Below are 16,516 nucleotides of genomic sequence, written 5' to 3' on the forward strand. Positions count from 1 at the left end.
TTTTATACAATAAATACTCATAAATACACGCAGGCAAACCAACTCACATCAAAAATGCATTATTTAGTAAATATAAAATTTATTGATTTTCCCATATTATACCTTTATTATAACTGTTTGTTTATATTTATAGTTATGTTGCAGTTGTACAACTATTAAACTTTGGCTGAACTTTACTCGAAAAGTCGACAATATTATTACTATTAGTTTATTTGTAAAAGATTCCTCCATATACCCTTCAGCAACGTTTGTCAGTTTCCCTCCCCCATGTCTCTTTAATGCAATCAAATCTGCCCCACCATTAACCAAAACGGTCGCTGGGGATCGACGGAAACAATGTCCTGGTGCGTGCATTTGGAAAATTTAAAAAAATTTGCAACAATTTGAGGCATTTTACCATACTAATTTATTCCTATTATTTGCCTGTAACCTCTTGCATTTGAATATTTAAAAAAATAGCGGCAACTTTCAAAATTTTCTAGGCGGCATGTAACATATTTTCTATACAGTGGCATGATATGTTTCGTTTTATTATCGGGTATTTTAATCAAAAGTTTTAATCCTAAACCAACTATGCCATTCAAATATTTAATTGATACAGTTCATCACGGCGACATGCACCGGCAACATCGAATATACAGGTGACTTAAAAAGGGAAAACTAATATATAGATATTTTAAAATTTTTACATCTAAACGTACCTTATTCATTTGATATTGTGTATTATCCGGTGCTAGAATAATAAACGTTTTCAAGTTGTTCTTTTCGCAAGATCTGTGTTTACGTAAGTTTACTAAGTCTATGCGAATTTGTGGAGTGAATACTCAATAATAATGAAGTCAACTATTTTCATAGAGGAGAACGTGATATATCAAAATACCCCAATAGTCGAGGAAGTAAAGCACTGAACCTCCGAAATTTTACGATCAAGTCGTATCAAGATGGGGTTTTTTGCATTCGCTTTCTAAAATTATGTGAAGAAAATGTATGTAATGATACCTGGAATGGACTCAAGTCAGAGTCCTGGGATTTTCGAGGTCGCTGATCCTGAATATGACCTTCACATTGGTCCATCTGGACCTGGAGCTTAGGATTGATGATAAACGTCATCTCCGAGGCTTCCCCTGAATTTCACTCTTAAATGCAACGAGACTTGACTCCCGGGGGTTTTTCGGGTCGCTGATTCCTAATCTGGCGTCGGCGAGCACCCCCCGGATACCTGGTGCACCGGCACCTGGACATGGACGTCATCTTCGGGAGTTTTCCTGTAAAATTAGCGTAAACGAGCCGAAAATACTATAGTGGGAGGAGATAAAAAAATATACTTACTGAACTCATCTTTTCAGAGACTATCCATTAATTAATCCATTTAATATTTAATCCAATTGCCATTATAATGTGTTTTGATAAAAAGAAACATTCCAAAACGTGTCATAAAGAAACATGTTTCTATTCATTCAGATTTATGGTTTTTCTCAATCGTGAATTTTTACATTTATAAAAGTATAAAAAGCAAATCTACAGCACCTTCCGGCGTAAATATATTTGCAAGAACAATTCCGTGAATGTACGATATCAGATCAAGAAAAACTTCCCGCTCCAGCAACATCTCCCACCAATTTATGTTTGTTTTTTTAACAGCATCACTCAAGCCAATCCACGTGAGAACCCTCCACGGGTGCACCAGTCGTTTACGTACTTCATCTGAAATTTTGAACTAGTATCAACTTCATCAAAACTTTTCCAGTTTTTATCGATGCCCCGCGGCCTCCTGCCAGTCGCCCGTGAAAAATTGTTTCCCAACGAATCTTGTTTCTCCGCGAAACAACCGGGCGACGAAGAAAACATTCACCGGAGGGAACCAACTATGATATAATCGATAGTAATAAAGTAATCCCACAACCAACAACTTGCAACCGAACCGCCCAGGCAATAAAATAAGAGAACTGCGGAGAGCGCGACGGAGCTTGTTGGGAAATTGATATTCTCGATGTCCTCAGGGAAATGAGACAAGAGGAAATTGTGGTCAGTAGCGTGTTTGGGAGGAATTATCTCTGTGGCTACCCAATAACTTTAAAAGGAGATATTTATTTATTTATCTGAAAATACGCTGTTCTACACCCAATTTAGACCGATCGAAATAACTCATTTAGAGGTAAAAAAAAAGAAAATTGTTACCTGGACTTTTATAAGTGGAAATGGTAGGTAAAGGGGTTATAATAAATAAAAAATTAATGCCTGAGCAGGGGTAGCAGAGGGTTAATTTGGGGGGGTTGAAAAGTTGTAAAAAATTGTATCATTTAGATTTCTGGCGAAAGTTGATGTCAAACAAAAAAGTAGCTAATACAAAAGTTGTAAATTATACAAAAATCTACAACTTTTATAGAAGTCACTTTTTAAAATAACTTCAAAATTTCCGAGAAAAATACGAAAAACAGGGTTTTTTCTTATTTTTCGGTTTTTATTTGTCATTTCCGCAAAAATAATTTAATTTTGACGAAACGTGGTGAAAGTATATCTTTCTGTGTCTTAAATAACCACATTCTTTTTTAGGTAAAAAAAAATCAAGAAGTTTCCGAGATATTCATTTTTTCCGGTCTGAAGCACTTTTTTTTCAAAGAATAATTCTACTTCGAAAAATCATCGTACAGAGTTGCAGGTGATTATTTTTTTCGTTTTGACATATACTTTTTGGTGAGATAAAAATATCTGTAATCACAGTTCAAAAACATGCTCAAAATTGCAACAAAAATAAAAAATGACTTGCAACATTGCAAATTTTTCAGTAATTGTTGATAATTTGTTTAAATTTAAAAAAAATTCAAAAACTGATTACACCATTCAATTGTAGGGATAAAATATAAAAAAAACTATCTCATTGTTTGACCCAAAACTTTATTTTTATACACAGTATTGCTATAAACATAAGTCGAATGGTGAATAAATAAAATATATATTTTTTTCCGCAGGATCGATTAGTGTACTTATTATTATTATTATTTTCATTTTGACGAATAAAAATGACTAGATTTTGTCATAAAAATAGAGTGACGTATTTAAAAAAATTAACCTGATGATGGCCCCTCGAAGACGAAACGTCGGATTGCTAAAATGTTGACGCCATTGGATAGAGCGAAAAAAGTGACAATGTAAATATGCAATTTATTTTAAAATCGTTTTCAAATAATGCCAGAAAAAAAATATAACGATTTTACAAAATTTCGGGTTCAGTACAGAGTAAACATAGACAGTTTACTTTTTATTTTAGATAAAATAGCATTACGAAAATGTTAAATAATTTACAAACCATTGCTCTTCGTTGCAATATAAAATAAATTTAAACTCATAAATTAGTAAGCTTTATTGCCATATTTGCGATAAAAACATTACATAGTATGTTGTAAATGATCTATATATATGCATATTTTTATAAACATTTTGCACTTGCTGTTGATTTCTCGTATTGCTGCCTCTGCTCTTCGATATTGTGCATTTTAGATATTCAAACAAAAATAATCTAAAGGAGTTAGATCCGGCGACCTTGCTGACCACACCAATCAGTCGATTATCATAAAATGCTTTCAAAAATTGAATTGTTGCGCTTGCAGTATCTTGTCGAAAATATCCTACTTGAAACTCATCATCGTCTAACTGTGCCAAAAATGGCTATAAAATAGGGTTCGATATCTTTCACCATTTATAGTTTCTTAGAAAAATATACACTATAAAAAAAGTTTCACTCAAATTTCACTCAATTTTACTTAATAATGTATCAATTTCTGTTCGCACCCGATTGAGGGAAATTTTCACACTATTAGTATGAGTGAAACATTAGAAATGAGTGAGTTTTACTCAAAATCCGAGATACTGCTATCAATTGAGTGACTTTTGACTCTATTCTGAGTATATAAAAGCAATTTAGAGTTGACTGTTTCTTTAATACGATTTAAATTTAAATATTATTGAGTAAGTTTTTTACTCATTGTTTTTATTTAACTAAATATTGAGTGCAAAAATAAATCACTCATAAATGATTAATTAGGATATACAGTGTTGAAATTAATTAGACGCTATACAGTGTGTTCTGCAAATAATGAACTTTATTACGAGAGATATTGTGAAAATAATGTCTGAAAAACGTGAAAAAGTCCAACGAATATTTTCTATATATTGTTATAGGTAGAAATATGTATGTGTTGCGCCAATATTGTTATGAGTAGTAATATGTATGTGTATGTGATTTGTTTGTATAATTAATATAATTATGATCCTGTTGTGTATATGTGTATGTTGTAATTTAAGTTATCAATTATACCCTGGCTAGCTTTCGACCCTTCTCAGTAGTGAGTTCAAGTGAGGCTACAACTCTGCAGAAAACCAAACAATACACCACACTAAACAAAAGATATTATTTAGAAATTAATTTATTTATTAGTTAATTTTTTTCTTTTATATAACAATCAATTATAACTGCGAAATGCCATGCACAATTTCAGGAATACTTGGAAGTATCTTATAGCACTTTTGTGACACCTTGAGAAATTTTTTATATAGTGGTATTCAAATCGATTTGTTATTGTGTACTGTTGGTTGCCTATACTTAAGGCGATAAAATTTGATCTTAAAATTTCTTTCTCAATGTGTTACGAAGCTTACTTTAATACTTAATATCTATCAAAATTTTAATATGGCCAAATGTTTTTATAATTATTCGTTTAGTGAAGTTAAATTTATTTAATATTTATCGGGGATGAAGAATTTGTATTTATTTCAAATTTATTTTCAGGAAAGACTACTTTAAATTTTGTTATACTTATTCTTATAGGTTTTTCATGACTTTTAAGATTGTATTTATCAATCTCTTTTGCTAGCTAGCTTTATCTTATAAGATTTTGTAATTCTTTGTGTACAAAGTTACCTCTACGTATATCTTGTCGATTTTTATTTTCGAACTGCTTGCCTTCTTGTACTAGGCCTGGATATCGTCCTGGAACCCTCGTCTTCCTGTAGTTAATGGATAGCCGGAACCTGCTGCTTACTTTTATGCGTCTGGAGTCTCGTATTCTATATAACGAATGTTTTCTATATACCATTCACAGTTACTGTAATAGTCTGCCATAGTCTATGTCAATTTAGTATCATCGGTCATAATGATTCGTTTACAATAAACAGTAGCAAACCATTGCGTCTACACTCGAGATAGTCCGATCGCTGATTGGTCGAATAAAATGTTAAAAATTACACCAATCATGAACCGGTAAAACGAAATGCAACGTAGTCTTGATATTATTGTTTTACAAATTTTCTATTTTACCAGAATTTAATTGCTAACGCGAAAGAAATAAAATTACTGTTTCAAACAAAAGTAGTCACGTGGTTTGTAATCATTTATAAAATCTCTGTGCCAGCCCTAAGGTCTCTTTTTTGTAAAGCTACTGGTTTCATGAAAAAAGAAACAAAAGTTAAAAGTCTTTTTAACGATTTAGGCCGTTTAATGCATTCCAAACGTAATAATGAAATTCCAACTCATTAAAAAGTTCTACCAAGGTTTGCAAACTTTTATCCCCTTATAATGATGCCAGAAAATTTAAAAATATTCATAAGTAGCTCTCTCGTTATTGAAAAATGTCGAGCAAAGCGTATATTTTAAATTCTCTTAAATGCGAGAACAAAATAAAAACCTAGTATTTATTTGCAATGTTGGAACAAGAAAGTACTGATAGAAATATGCTATTTTTTTTATAAAGTCGATATCAAATCTTTCGGACGCGGCTTGGAGACATTATTCAAAAAAATAAACTTATGAATATTCAGAGGGTACGTATGCATGAGACATTTACACAAAGTTATGAAATAATTATGAGGTACAGTTTTGCACATTTAAGTTGACTCGACCCCAGCCGTATAATTAAACTTTGTACGACAACTTTATAACTAGCTTCTATAACTAATATTCATACAAGTTAATATTTTACGAAATGGTAAACAAAGTCGTTGTTTAAAACTTTTATTGTTATTATGTACTTTAGTAACTTCAAATACGGACAGGGCTTGAATTTATGCTAAGTATCGGTATTAGTAATCACCTTTGCATCGTTAGGAACACTTAGGGTTGGCGGAAATTAAAATAATACAAACAATGTAACAAAAATCTTACTATTTGCTCACTGTAACAAAATTTCACTAAAATTTCACTCAATTTCACTCAATAATGGATCAATTTCTGTCCACACTCGATTGAGTGAAATTTTCACTCTCTTAGTATGAGTACAACTGAGTAAAACTATTGCATCAGAAATGAATGAATTTTACTCAAATATGAGTTACTGCTAAATATCAATTTAGCGGCTTTTGACTCTATTCTGAGTATATAAAACCAATTTAGTTGACTTTTTCTCTAATATGATTTAAATTTAACTATTATTGAATCATTTTTTACTCAGACTTGTTTTTTAACTAAATATGGAGTGCAAAATTAAATCACTCATAAATGATTAGTTAGGATATACAGTGTTGAAATTAATTCACTTCGCGGGGCCTCCCCCTGTCTTGGCTGAGACCAGCCAGCTGAGACCCGCTGCCGCCGGCTAAGGTCTGTTCAATGCAATAGTTTCAATCTGTTGTACTCATACTAATTGAGTGAAAATTTCACTCAATCTGATGTGGATAGAAATTGATACGTTACTGAATAAAATTGAGTGAAATTTGTGTAACATACGATATAAGACGCACCTTAAAACTTCTACCGGCCACTTATTTTCTTTCAGAAGCAGTTTTTTGTAGGATTTGCAGGTACGTTATGTAATATTGCTGGAAACGAGTTTAAAAAATTAGTACAATTTAAAAATATCGACAAAAGGGAACCCTCTCTGAAAAAATAATGGTCCCTGGATTTATGAGTGTCATTAAATGAATTCCGGGTTTAATAATTTTCGATATAAGTCCGGGGGACGATATATTTCATTCCAGAATTTAATAATTTTTAAGGAGGGGAAAACTTTTTGCTGGCTTCGTGATATTAACAGAAAACCAACCTAGTGGAATGCTCGTTTGATTAAATATAAATAGATGCAAAGAAAACGATTTCCTGTATTTAAAATTCCCCGAACATTATTAATATTAAATGAGGAAATTTAATTTTCTCCTTAAACCTTTCTGGATGAAATTCGTATCACTCAAATAATATAATAATTTCCCACGGAGTTTCAATAAGTCCGAGGTATAGAAGATTCGGAATTGTGGAAAGATCTCTTAACATTTTAATTTAATGGAAGAAAAAACGAGTTTCGTACCGACGATGGGTTTTTCGATTTATTTAATGTCTTGTCTTGATACAGGGTGGGTGCATTGTGTGCGTTATTTTACGCTTTATATTTTTTTGAGTAGAGTGATTTTTAGTCCGTCAAGAACTGAATTAACTTTTTTAATCTTCTAATAAAAACGAGAATTTACTCACGCATTTCATATGGTTGCTAAGCTTCAGTAAGTTTGCTTGTAACTGATGAAGGCATATTAATATTAAAAAACATTTACTTATTTCGTTGCATTAGTAGCAGTAATAGTCTATTTAATATTTTTCATTAACAAGGAGTTTTTGTTTGTTTCTGTGGTAACAGGAGTGTTACGTATATGAGGGAATTTCCGCATTATTTTCCACAGGAACAAATTATGTCAATTAATAAAGTGACATGTTTTATAGAGTACATTTGCAATCGTAATAAATCACGGCAATATATTTAATCTGTTTAAAAATTAATTACACGAATTCACACCTGTGTTCAATTAACGCCAAATTCCGGAAAAAATTACCTGCCATGTATGTCCCTTGTTCGATTCGAAATTTATGAATATACAGATACGTTGGGGGTAATTTTCAGGGCTTAATCCTTATTAAGGCCAAATTATTTAACACTGTCCATGTTTTGCTAGGCCACCTGAGGCTGCTACGTGGGAGTGAAAACAGTTGAAGAATGCTGCGGATATTATTCATAGATTGAAGGTATTTTAATCTGAATCGTGATTAAACTGATTGTAAGGCCGATCGATCATTAGCGTTAGGTTTTAGCTGGTATTGGACATGTATTTTATTGTTAAGTAGTTGCAAGATGATCTGTAAAACAAATATTTGATAAGGGGTGTGGGTATTTTTCCCATTCTCATAAAAGCAATTGGTTAGTTTTTTCAAAAAAATGGTTTGAATTTGTTTGCATTGGCGTAATAGTTGTAGAACTCCATCGATGGATATCTGGGAAACAGCTAGAATGATTTTTTTGAAATTGTGATGGTGTGTTACAGACCGTGGGGACTACGAATCTAAAATATTTTCAAGGTCGTCTCCCTTCCGGTTATACCTTATTTTAAATTGAACCCCCTATATATTATTGCATTTTTAGAAAGAGCATTTATTTTTAAGTTGAAAACATAACACACTCCATACTTAGGATTGACCGTTTCCAAGATATTTTGATTATTATACCATGAAAATAGGTGGTACAAAATCGAATTCTAATTTTACAATTAAACTTGAAATTCAATCTGGAAATTATTTAATTTTTTTTATAGTTAGAGCTAATAATAAAATTTAATTTTTTTAAAGAATACTACGAATTGCTACATCGTTTTTTTAATTGTCATAAAATGTATGAAAAATGTAGGTAATAATAAAAAGGAACTGGCAAAGTGCTCCTTTCTGAAATAATTGAATAAAATGTATCTGCCCCATAATTTCGTCTATCCTTCTTCTTTTAATTCTAGACTGGTGATATCTCCAGCCACCTAAAACTTCTTAAATCTTCCCGAACGCTTAAAAGTTTTTTAATACACCACAACATCCCCTTTTCTCCAAATCCAGAATATTGATTCCCGTTCCATAGCGCCCGTAATCAAATAGCTATACCGAGACCATTAATCTATTTAATCATACTCTAAATCTAGGACATTTCGAATTGATAACTACCGTAAAATCCCGCTGCCGCGTCTACTTTAAACATTTTTCCACGCAATTAGGTTCCGAGAAAGTTAGGGAAGATGGATACGTGGGCAAATGCCGTAAAATACAGCACAGTTACTCTAAATTAGTGATGCATTAAATTCTGACGCGAATGACGTGCCGGTTTAGCAGTGACGCTTCTGTTTGTCTCCGCTAAATGCAGCTGTATTTTACGAGATGGTACTAGATAAAATGGAGGGTTGTACAGTACAGTCATGAAATTAAAGTGTTCTGCTTTGAAATTCTCATTAGAGAGATAAAAAATACTTTTTGTTTTGTGTGGTTTTCTCCCTTAAGACTGGCTTGTTGACTTTGTTTCTCATAAGGGGTCACATCTAATTTATTTGTAATAAATTCTTGACCAAGAACCACCTTTCTATCCCATGTAGGTCAAAAGTTACATGTCGCTGGTGTAGCTTCACATTGAACCCATGTAACCCAGTAACCACACATTTTACCGTACATTTAATGGCACGTCAATAACTCCGACAAGCGATTTTTCAAAAAATCTAGATATGAAGCACCGTTTAAGCGTCTAGGCAATTCAAAAGGTCCTATTAAAGTGTCATTAACGATACCGGTTCACTGAAAACTGTTGCTGAAACGCACCGCGACGTATTTCGTGTGGATTTTCGATAATCCAATGGTGAGTGTTGTGGACGTTACGTACACAATTTCGATTGAAACATCAAATGTACTCTCGAAAAACAGCACAGCAATCACTACAACAATGTATTATTACAAACTGACTTTCAAATACAGTTCGGCTTCATAAGAAACTTACAAACTCGTAAAAAGTGTTGCAGAATTTTTAGTAAATACTCGCCGCGATAAAATGCATGTATTTCAGCAGTTCCAAAACAGTTTTAAACACATTCTTAACTAACTTTTTTCTCTATGACCTTAAACTTTCGATACAAGTTTGTGACATTAGTTAACGCAGTTTTTGCTCCTTTTTCACACCTTTAAATTTGTGACATATGTTCATTAACACGCTGTATTTGCAAAATCACCACTGAAGATATTGACAGTGAAGTACGGCGAAACGTATGGAAGCATTAGAATTTGTAACGTTATTTATTATTTGTCCACATGGACTAATAACTCCTTGGGATAACTGGTTACAAAAACCCAAGTACACTAAAAAAGATGCACCCAGCTAAGCTACAATCAGGTGCAATGGGATCACAAGGTCGTGGGGTGTAGTATAAAATTCTTAATGTGTAGATATGCTCTTATACTATAAGGAACAAGATTTAAACAAAATATTCTTAAAATAGATTTAATACAACGTAAGGTTAGTGAATTGTTAAATTTTACAAAAGATAATATCAATTTTTATCAAATTACAATCAGGTTTAATTTAAAATGCCCGACAACAGACGACACAACATACTGAATTTTGACTAGATATCTCTACTTGACTATAAGGTGTAAAAAAGCAACAATAATGGTGTGATGATCACTTCCGGGCTATATGGTTACTCTGGTTAGTTTGTCCTCCGGTATCTAAGGGGGTGTTGACGCTATAGTCATTTGTCAGATGGAGATGGCCAGGTGGTCATCGGGTGACATACTCCATGACAACTTCCTCCCAAAGATGGTAATGGTTAGAAGCCCTGGATCCAATAGAATGTTGTCTCGGTCAGAAGATCCGTGGTATGTTGATGTGCTGCAATTTTGGAAATCAGAGAAAAAAAATTATAAGCAAGTAGGATATTTACAATAAACGAATGTTCGATAATACACAGTCTGGTTGTCGGTGATTATGAAATAAAATGTAATATATAAAATTCCTTAAATTTAATATTTACAATTAATGTTAAAGTTAATTAATTTAATATTATTATACCTACTGTACGATGAAATCTAAAGGATGGTGAGAATTTAATTAAATTTAAACTGGTCAAAAAAATTTACAAAATTTGAGAATCTGATTCAAAATCTTTCAACTATTTAAAAGATTAAATTTAAGTACATATCAAAATGGTTAACAATAATTTACTAAATAAATAAAAAAGATAATCGAAAACAACCAGATCGTATAGTATAGTAGTAATTTCAAGCAAAATTAAAATAAAAACACGCTGTGTAATAGTAAAATAGGAATCAGTAGTTTATCTGACCTTTTCAAAATGGTGTGTATGAAAATGTGGTATAATAAAAAGACATTAAGGTAAAAGATATAAGATAAAATTTTGCTACGGCTTGAATTAAAATAAAACCTAATAAAAAAAAACAGAAAAATAAGATAACATACGTTTAGAGCAGTTTTACATTTATAAGACCACAAAAAAGGTTAAATTTGGTGGTCACAAGGACTGATGAAGTAAGCTGCCTTTATTAGACAAGAACAATAAAAGAAATTTACCTCAATCAATTCCTTGGAATCGTGAGCCAACCATTTCCGATCCAGACTATGTAATTTGCCAGAGGCCCAGCGAAAACTCTGCCAGTCTGCGAAGAAATCGGAAAGTTCAATAACCCTTTGTGCAATCATCAAAATCAGGCGATGTCCCGATCAAATAATCTGAAAATATAAAAAAACAACAGAACGTGTTCTCAAACTTCACTAAACGAAGAGATAAGCAAGCCAAGCCACCTCGTGGATCTTTAATTGTCACGTGCCCTTGACCAAAATGGAGGCCAAAGTGGGACCTAAATTAAAGCAAGGCAAATACAAAATGGTTAATTAAATGGAAAGAAACCACATTTACATACCAGTTTGAAAATTTGCAGAATTCTTCCACGATAAATTGGATGGGTGTCGCGGGTTCCATAATACGGGTCGTTCACAAAGGTTAGTGTGGAATAATTTGGAGTAATTATGGAGTAAATATAGGTGTTATATTAAAAGTGACGTTATATAGTGTGGATAAAATAAATGAAACGAAATTAATAAAATTGTAGAATTTGGGATTATTCTGTCGCTCCACAATTACTAAATGCGATGTCAACGCAAGCTTATCGTAAATAGACTTTATTTTGTAGCGTGAATCTTTGGTCCACCCTGTACTTTTGTTGAGTATTTCGATTTAGTTCCAGTACCTCACCATCGACCTAATTACTCCAATCGATAGGCGCACTTTGACGCTCTATCAAAGTAACAAAAGCGTAATTTTATAATCCGACCTTCAGGTGTCCTTAACAGTTAATTACTGCAACGTAGCTATGCATTATTCGCCAGCCAGGACATCGTTCACGAATTTTATTTTCGTCGCGGCCTACAAAAGCTGCACCGGGCATGCAATATTTGAACGCTGCGCCTGCAATATTCGATCCGTTAATTGACATCTCCTAAACCATACCGGGCATAATTCGATTTAATATTGCATGGGCCAGCCAGGGCAGGTGTATTAAACATTCATAACTCAATTTCGCATACAATAATTGCGCTCTGCAACGTGCCCTTTGCCATTTAATATTCCAAATAAAACGGGCCCGCTAATAATTATTAATTGGAGTGTTAGCTGGCCGCTGGAGATTACGTTTCTGGATTTGGTACGTTTCCTGAACGCTGTGCTTGTTCGTATGACGTTATTTAGTGTTCAGATTAGGAACTGAAACGCCGTTTATTCTAACAAAGTACTGTAGGTCTCAAAATTCACGCAAATTTTGAATTTTGCGTCATTTGTGTGGTAAAGTGTGACAACGATAAAAAAAACAGTTAGAAAAAATTAAATGCAACGATATAGGTTTTTTTCATGGCTTGATAGACCATTCATTATGGAAAACAAATACACAAACCGGAGGTCGATATCTTTTTTCGTTTTCAAGTTATTGCTAAAATAGGGAGGTTGTGCTACAACATCCTCCTTTATTTAATTCTCTAAATAACATTGACATAATCCAAGCCAAAATTAAATTGTAAATCTATACCAATCTTGGAGACAATTTCAAAACTTTTCTCATTAGCGTCGTCTATCGTTGCGCAGGGAAATAATATTTTCATTGCTATATTATAAAAATAAATGTTATTAATAGTTCTTTAAAATGAGCCATCGTTTATTTTGACATAACGGACATGTGGTAAAGATATTTGACATAAGTTCAATAACACCCTGTATATGGAAAACAATAAAGGGCTGGGAATTGAACCTTGAGGTACAACGAAATTTACAGGTAAGGTGTGAAGCTTCCTTTAGTCAACAATTACTTTTTGGTGACGATCAGGCAAGAAACTATTGATTAAAGACGCGGACGAATCGCCACAGCCATAAAATTTTAACTTACTGATAAGAATGTTGCGATCCAAGGTGTCAAACGCATTACCGTAATCTAGCAAGACAAGTTACCTTTCTCTCATCAGTAGCCCTCACAAGATCGTATGTCATGTGTAATCATACTGTAGCAGGTCGTGTTGTGTTCCAAAACCAGACTGACATGCAAAACTAATTCCAATGTTGCGTGTTTACTTTCAATTTATTAGTTTTTATGTATTAACGCAAGCTTAATATTTATTTATGAAAGACACTGATTTTATTGTGACCCATGGATCCATGGAACCTTTAAAAATAATTATTTTACTAATTTCATGTTCCTACAATCCAGCAATCACAATAAAACATTACATGACTAGTTTTAATCATGACAACATGATTAGTTTTTAAAAATCTATATTTATGTTTTTCTTTTTTTTGCAGGAAAAGAAGAACCAGGGCCGCTATGATACGGCTTTTGGGGACGCGACTTTTCACCCGTCTTTTGTTACTCATCTGTTCCCTAAGCCTGCTGAGTTTGCTTTTTCTTAGTCGGTGCAGTTTGAACGGCCTTGACACAACTTCATCTTCTGCCGAAGAAACAGAAATTCACGCCGCCTTTCTATCTGGTAAGTCTTACAAAAAAATGGAATAAACTGTATTTATTTTTATACATTCGGATCTAAGCTTACACCTGAAGGAAAACAAATTTCGTTGGATTTGTTTCTAATGATATTGTTATTACTCCGACAGCCAAGAATTGTCCAAAGGCATTGTTGCCAGTGGTAGCAAGGCCTAGATCTAATGTCGGGTGAAATTCTGAAAAAGATAGTTCTTTATAGTTCCAGACAAATAAGTTTGAATCTGAGATATAAATCTTCCGTGAATTATTATATGTATTTTATCAAAATATGATTCATAGATGCGCGAATGGTAAGGAGAGTGACAAAGACCTGGTTCCACCTGGTTGGGGTCTATATCACTTAATTAAAAGCGAAGAACATTGTTAGCCTTTTGGATACGGGTCCCTCCGAGAATATGTTACCATGTCATCACAAAGCTAATTGGAGCTAAATATTTTAGCCGAAGTTTGTCATAAGATACGCTTGAGTCAGGTACTCTCAAAGAGCGTGCCTCCTACTTCTGAGAATTTCATTTTCATTTTAATTATCGGTAATTACTGTTCCTCTACCGTTATATATCGATTATGTCAAGAGGTGCATTATCGTGTGTATAGCGTTCGACACAATAAGCTGTTTATGCAACAACAACATGTAAATCGGGGTTTATTTAAGTGCCATATACGGTGCAATATTAAACATATCAGTCTGTGCGGTGATCTCCATTGATGTTATGCATACTGCAACAGCGAGGGTTGGTTTTAGTAATCGGGCGTGCGAAGTTCTATTTATATGTCGTTCTCGTGTGCAGTATCGATGTATGCGTTCAGTCGGGAAAAAATGGAAGGGCATAAAACTGAATTGATCGATATTTATTGTATTAGGCGACGAAATAATATTTTATAGACAAGAGAAAGCAAATTTAAAGAAAAACATTTAGAAAATCAATTATTAACACGTTTTAAAATCTTTGTACGTAAATAAACTTTGCATAGGAATGTTTTAAAAAATTAAAACATTTGGATCTATATTTTGTAATGAAGAAATTTCTTTTCAGCGTGACAGAACTGCTTAAATAAAAAAAAAATAACAAAATATTTGTTACAACATAAAAATAAACTATTTACAAGTATATTATTCTCAGTCTTAGTATAAGAAGTGCGATCGCAATACATTTTTTACGATGTTCTGAATTGCGAAACAATTTATTTTTGTAAATTCTTACAATATGTCGATATAACAAGTAAATGGGTGCTATACAGTGTAACTATTTACTTCAAATTGAAATTCGATCAATGAATCCGGAAAAACTGCTTTTGGTTTTTCAGGTTTTTTTTATCTGTTTTTTAAAACCCTCCGTATAGCTTTGGGACTTATTTCCCTCAAAATAAGCAAATACGGCTTCAAGGTATTGAATGGCAACAAGCATGCTTGATTTCGAGTAGTGTGCGAGACACTAGAGTCGACGTTCAATCACACATCGGGGTGGTTTCGCGAATTCTCGGGGTCTGTTGTTCGGTTGGATTTTGACGTCTAGCCTTTCCAAATTCGCGCAATTGATGGCCATTGACTTCCCAATTGTGGAATCTGGCTGTTATTCTAGATTTATGAGAGTCATAAAACTGAATATTTATTGTATTAGGCGACGAAATAATATTTTATCGACAAGTGAAAAGCAAATTTTTAAGTAAAACATTTAAAAAATTAGTTACTAACACGTTTTAAAATATTTGTAAGTAAATAAACTTTGCATAAGAATAATGTAAAAAAGCTAAACAAATTGGATCTGTATTTTCTAATGAAGAAACTTCTTTTCAGCGTGACAGAAGTGCTTAAATACAAAAATAACAAAATATTAATTACAACATAAAAATAAACTGTTTAAAAGTTTCTTATTTTCAGTCTTACGTATAAGAAATGCGCTGGCAATAATTTTTTTAATGCTATTGTGAATTGTAAAACAATTTATTTTTGTAAATTTTTACAATATATCGGTATATAAAACAAGTAAATGGGTGCTACACAGTATATCTATTTACTTCTAACTGGAATTCAATCAATGAATCCGGAAAAAACTGCTTTTGGTTTTTCAGGTTCTTTGTATCTGTTCTTTAAAACCCTCAGTATAGCTTTGGGACTTATTTCCCTCAAAATAAGCAAAGACGGCTTCAAGGTATTGAATGGCAACAAACATGCTTGATTTCGAGTAGTGTGCGAGACACTAGAGTCGACGTTCAATCACACATCGGGGTGGTTCCGCGAATTCTCGGGGACTGATGTTCGGTTGGATTTTGACGTCTAGCTATTGACTTCCCAATTGTGGAGTCTGGCTGTCATTCTAGATTTATGTGCGACATTTCTGTGTCGTGAACATAGGTAAAAATTTAGAAGTTCAGTGAAATTTGAAAATATAAAATCTGCATCTGTTTTATTTACATATAATCTCTAAATAACGTATTAACAAGCAGGTCAGCCTTGTTCAGTCCTCGTAACGAGCCCTGTATGGGCCTCTACCACGCGTTAATTTGGCTGACACTGAGATCCAGTTAATTATTGAATCGAACAAAGCTCTGTTGGCAGTTTGTAAAAGACAGCTGTTAAACATGTTTTCGACTAATTGGGAAAGTGCTAGGGTGAATTTGAACTTTGATGAATGTTAATTAGTAAAACAAATCTTGTATATGGGAGCCAACGCATTGCGATTGATG

The 16,516-nt window shown here is 33.1% G+C and overlaps 1 protein-coding gene across 1 annotated transcript in view; it reads left to right on the plus strand.

Annotated features, from left to right (window-relative positions):
* LOC108911720 (chondroitin sulfate N-acetylgalactosaminyltransferase 2) overlaps positions 1 to 16,516 on the plus strand; it is a 218,456-nt gene that overhangs the window by 87,819 nt on the left and 114,121 nt on the right. Inside the window, exon 4 of the mRNA XM_023455836.1 lies at positions 13,633 to 13,817. Coding sequence (XP_023311604.1) covers positions 13,633 to 13,817 — 185 coding nt within the window. The remainder of the gene's footprint in view (positions 1 to 13,632; positions 13,818 to 16,516) is intronic.

The sequence above is a fragment of the Anoplophora glabripennis genome, unplaced genomic scaffold, assembly GCF_000390285.2.
Source record: "Anoplophora glabripennis isolate ALB-LARVAE unplaced genomic scaffold, Agla_2.0 scaffold1, whole genome shotgun sequence".
Lineage (NCBI taxonomy): Eukaryota > Metazoa > Arthropoda > Insecta > Coleoptera > Cerambycidae > Anoplophora > Anoplophora glabripennis.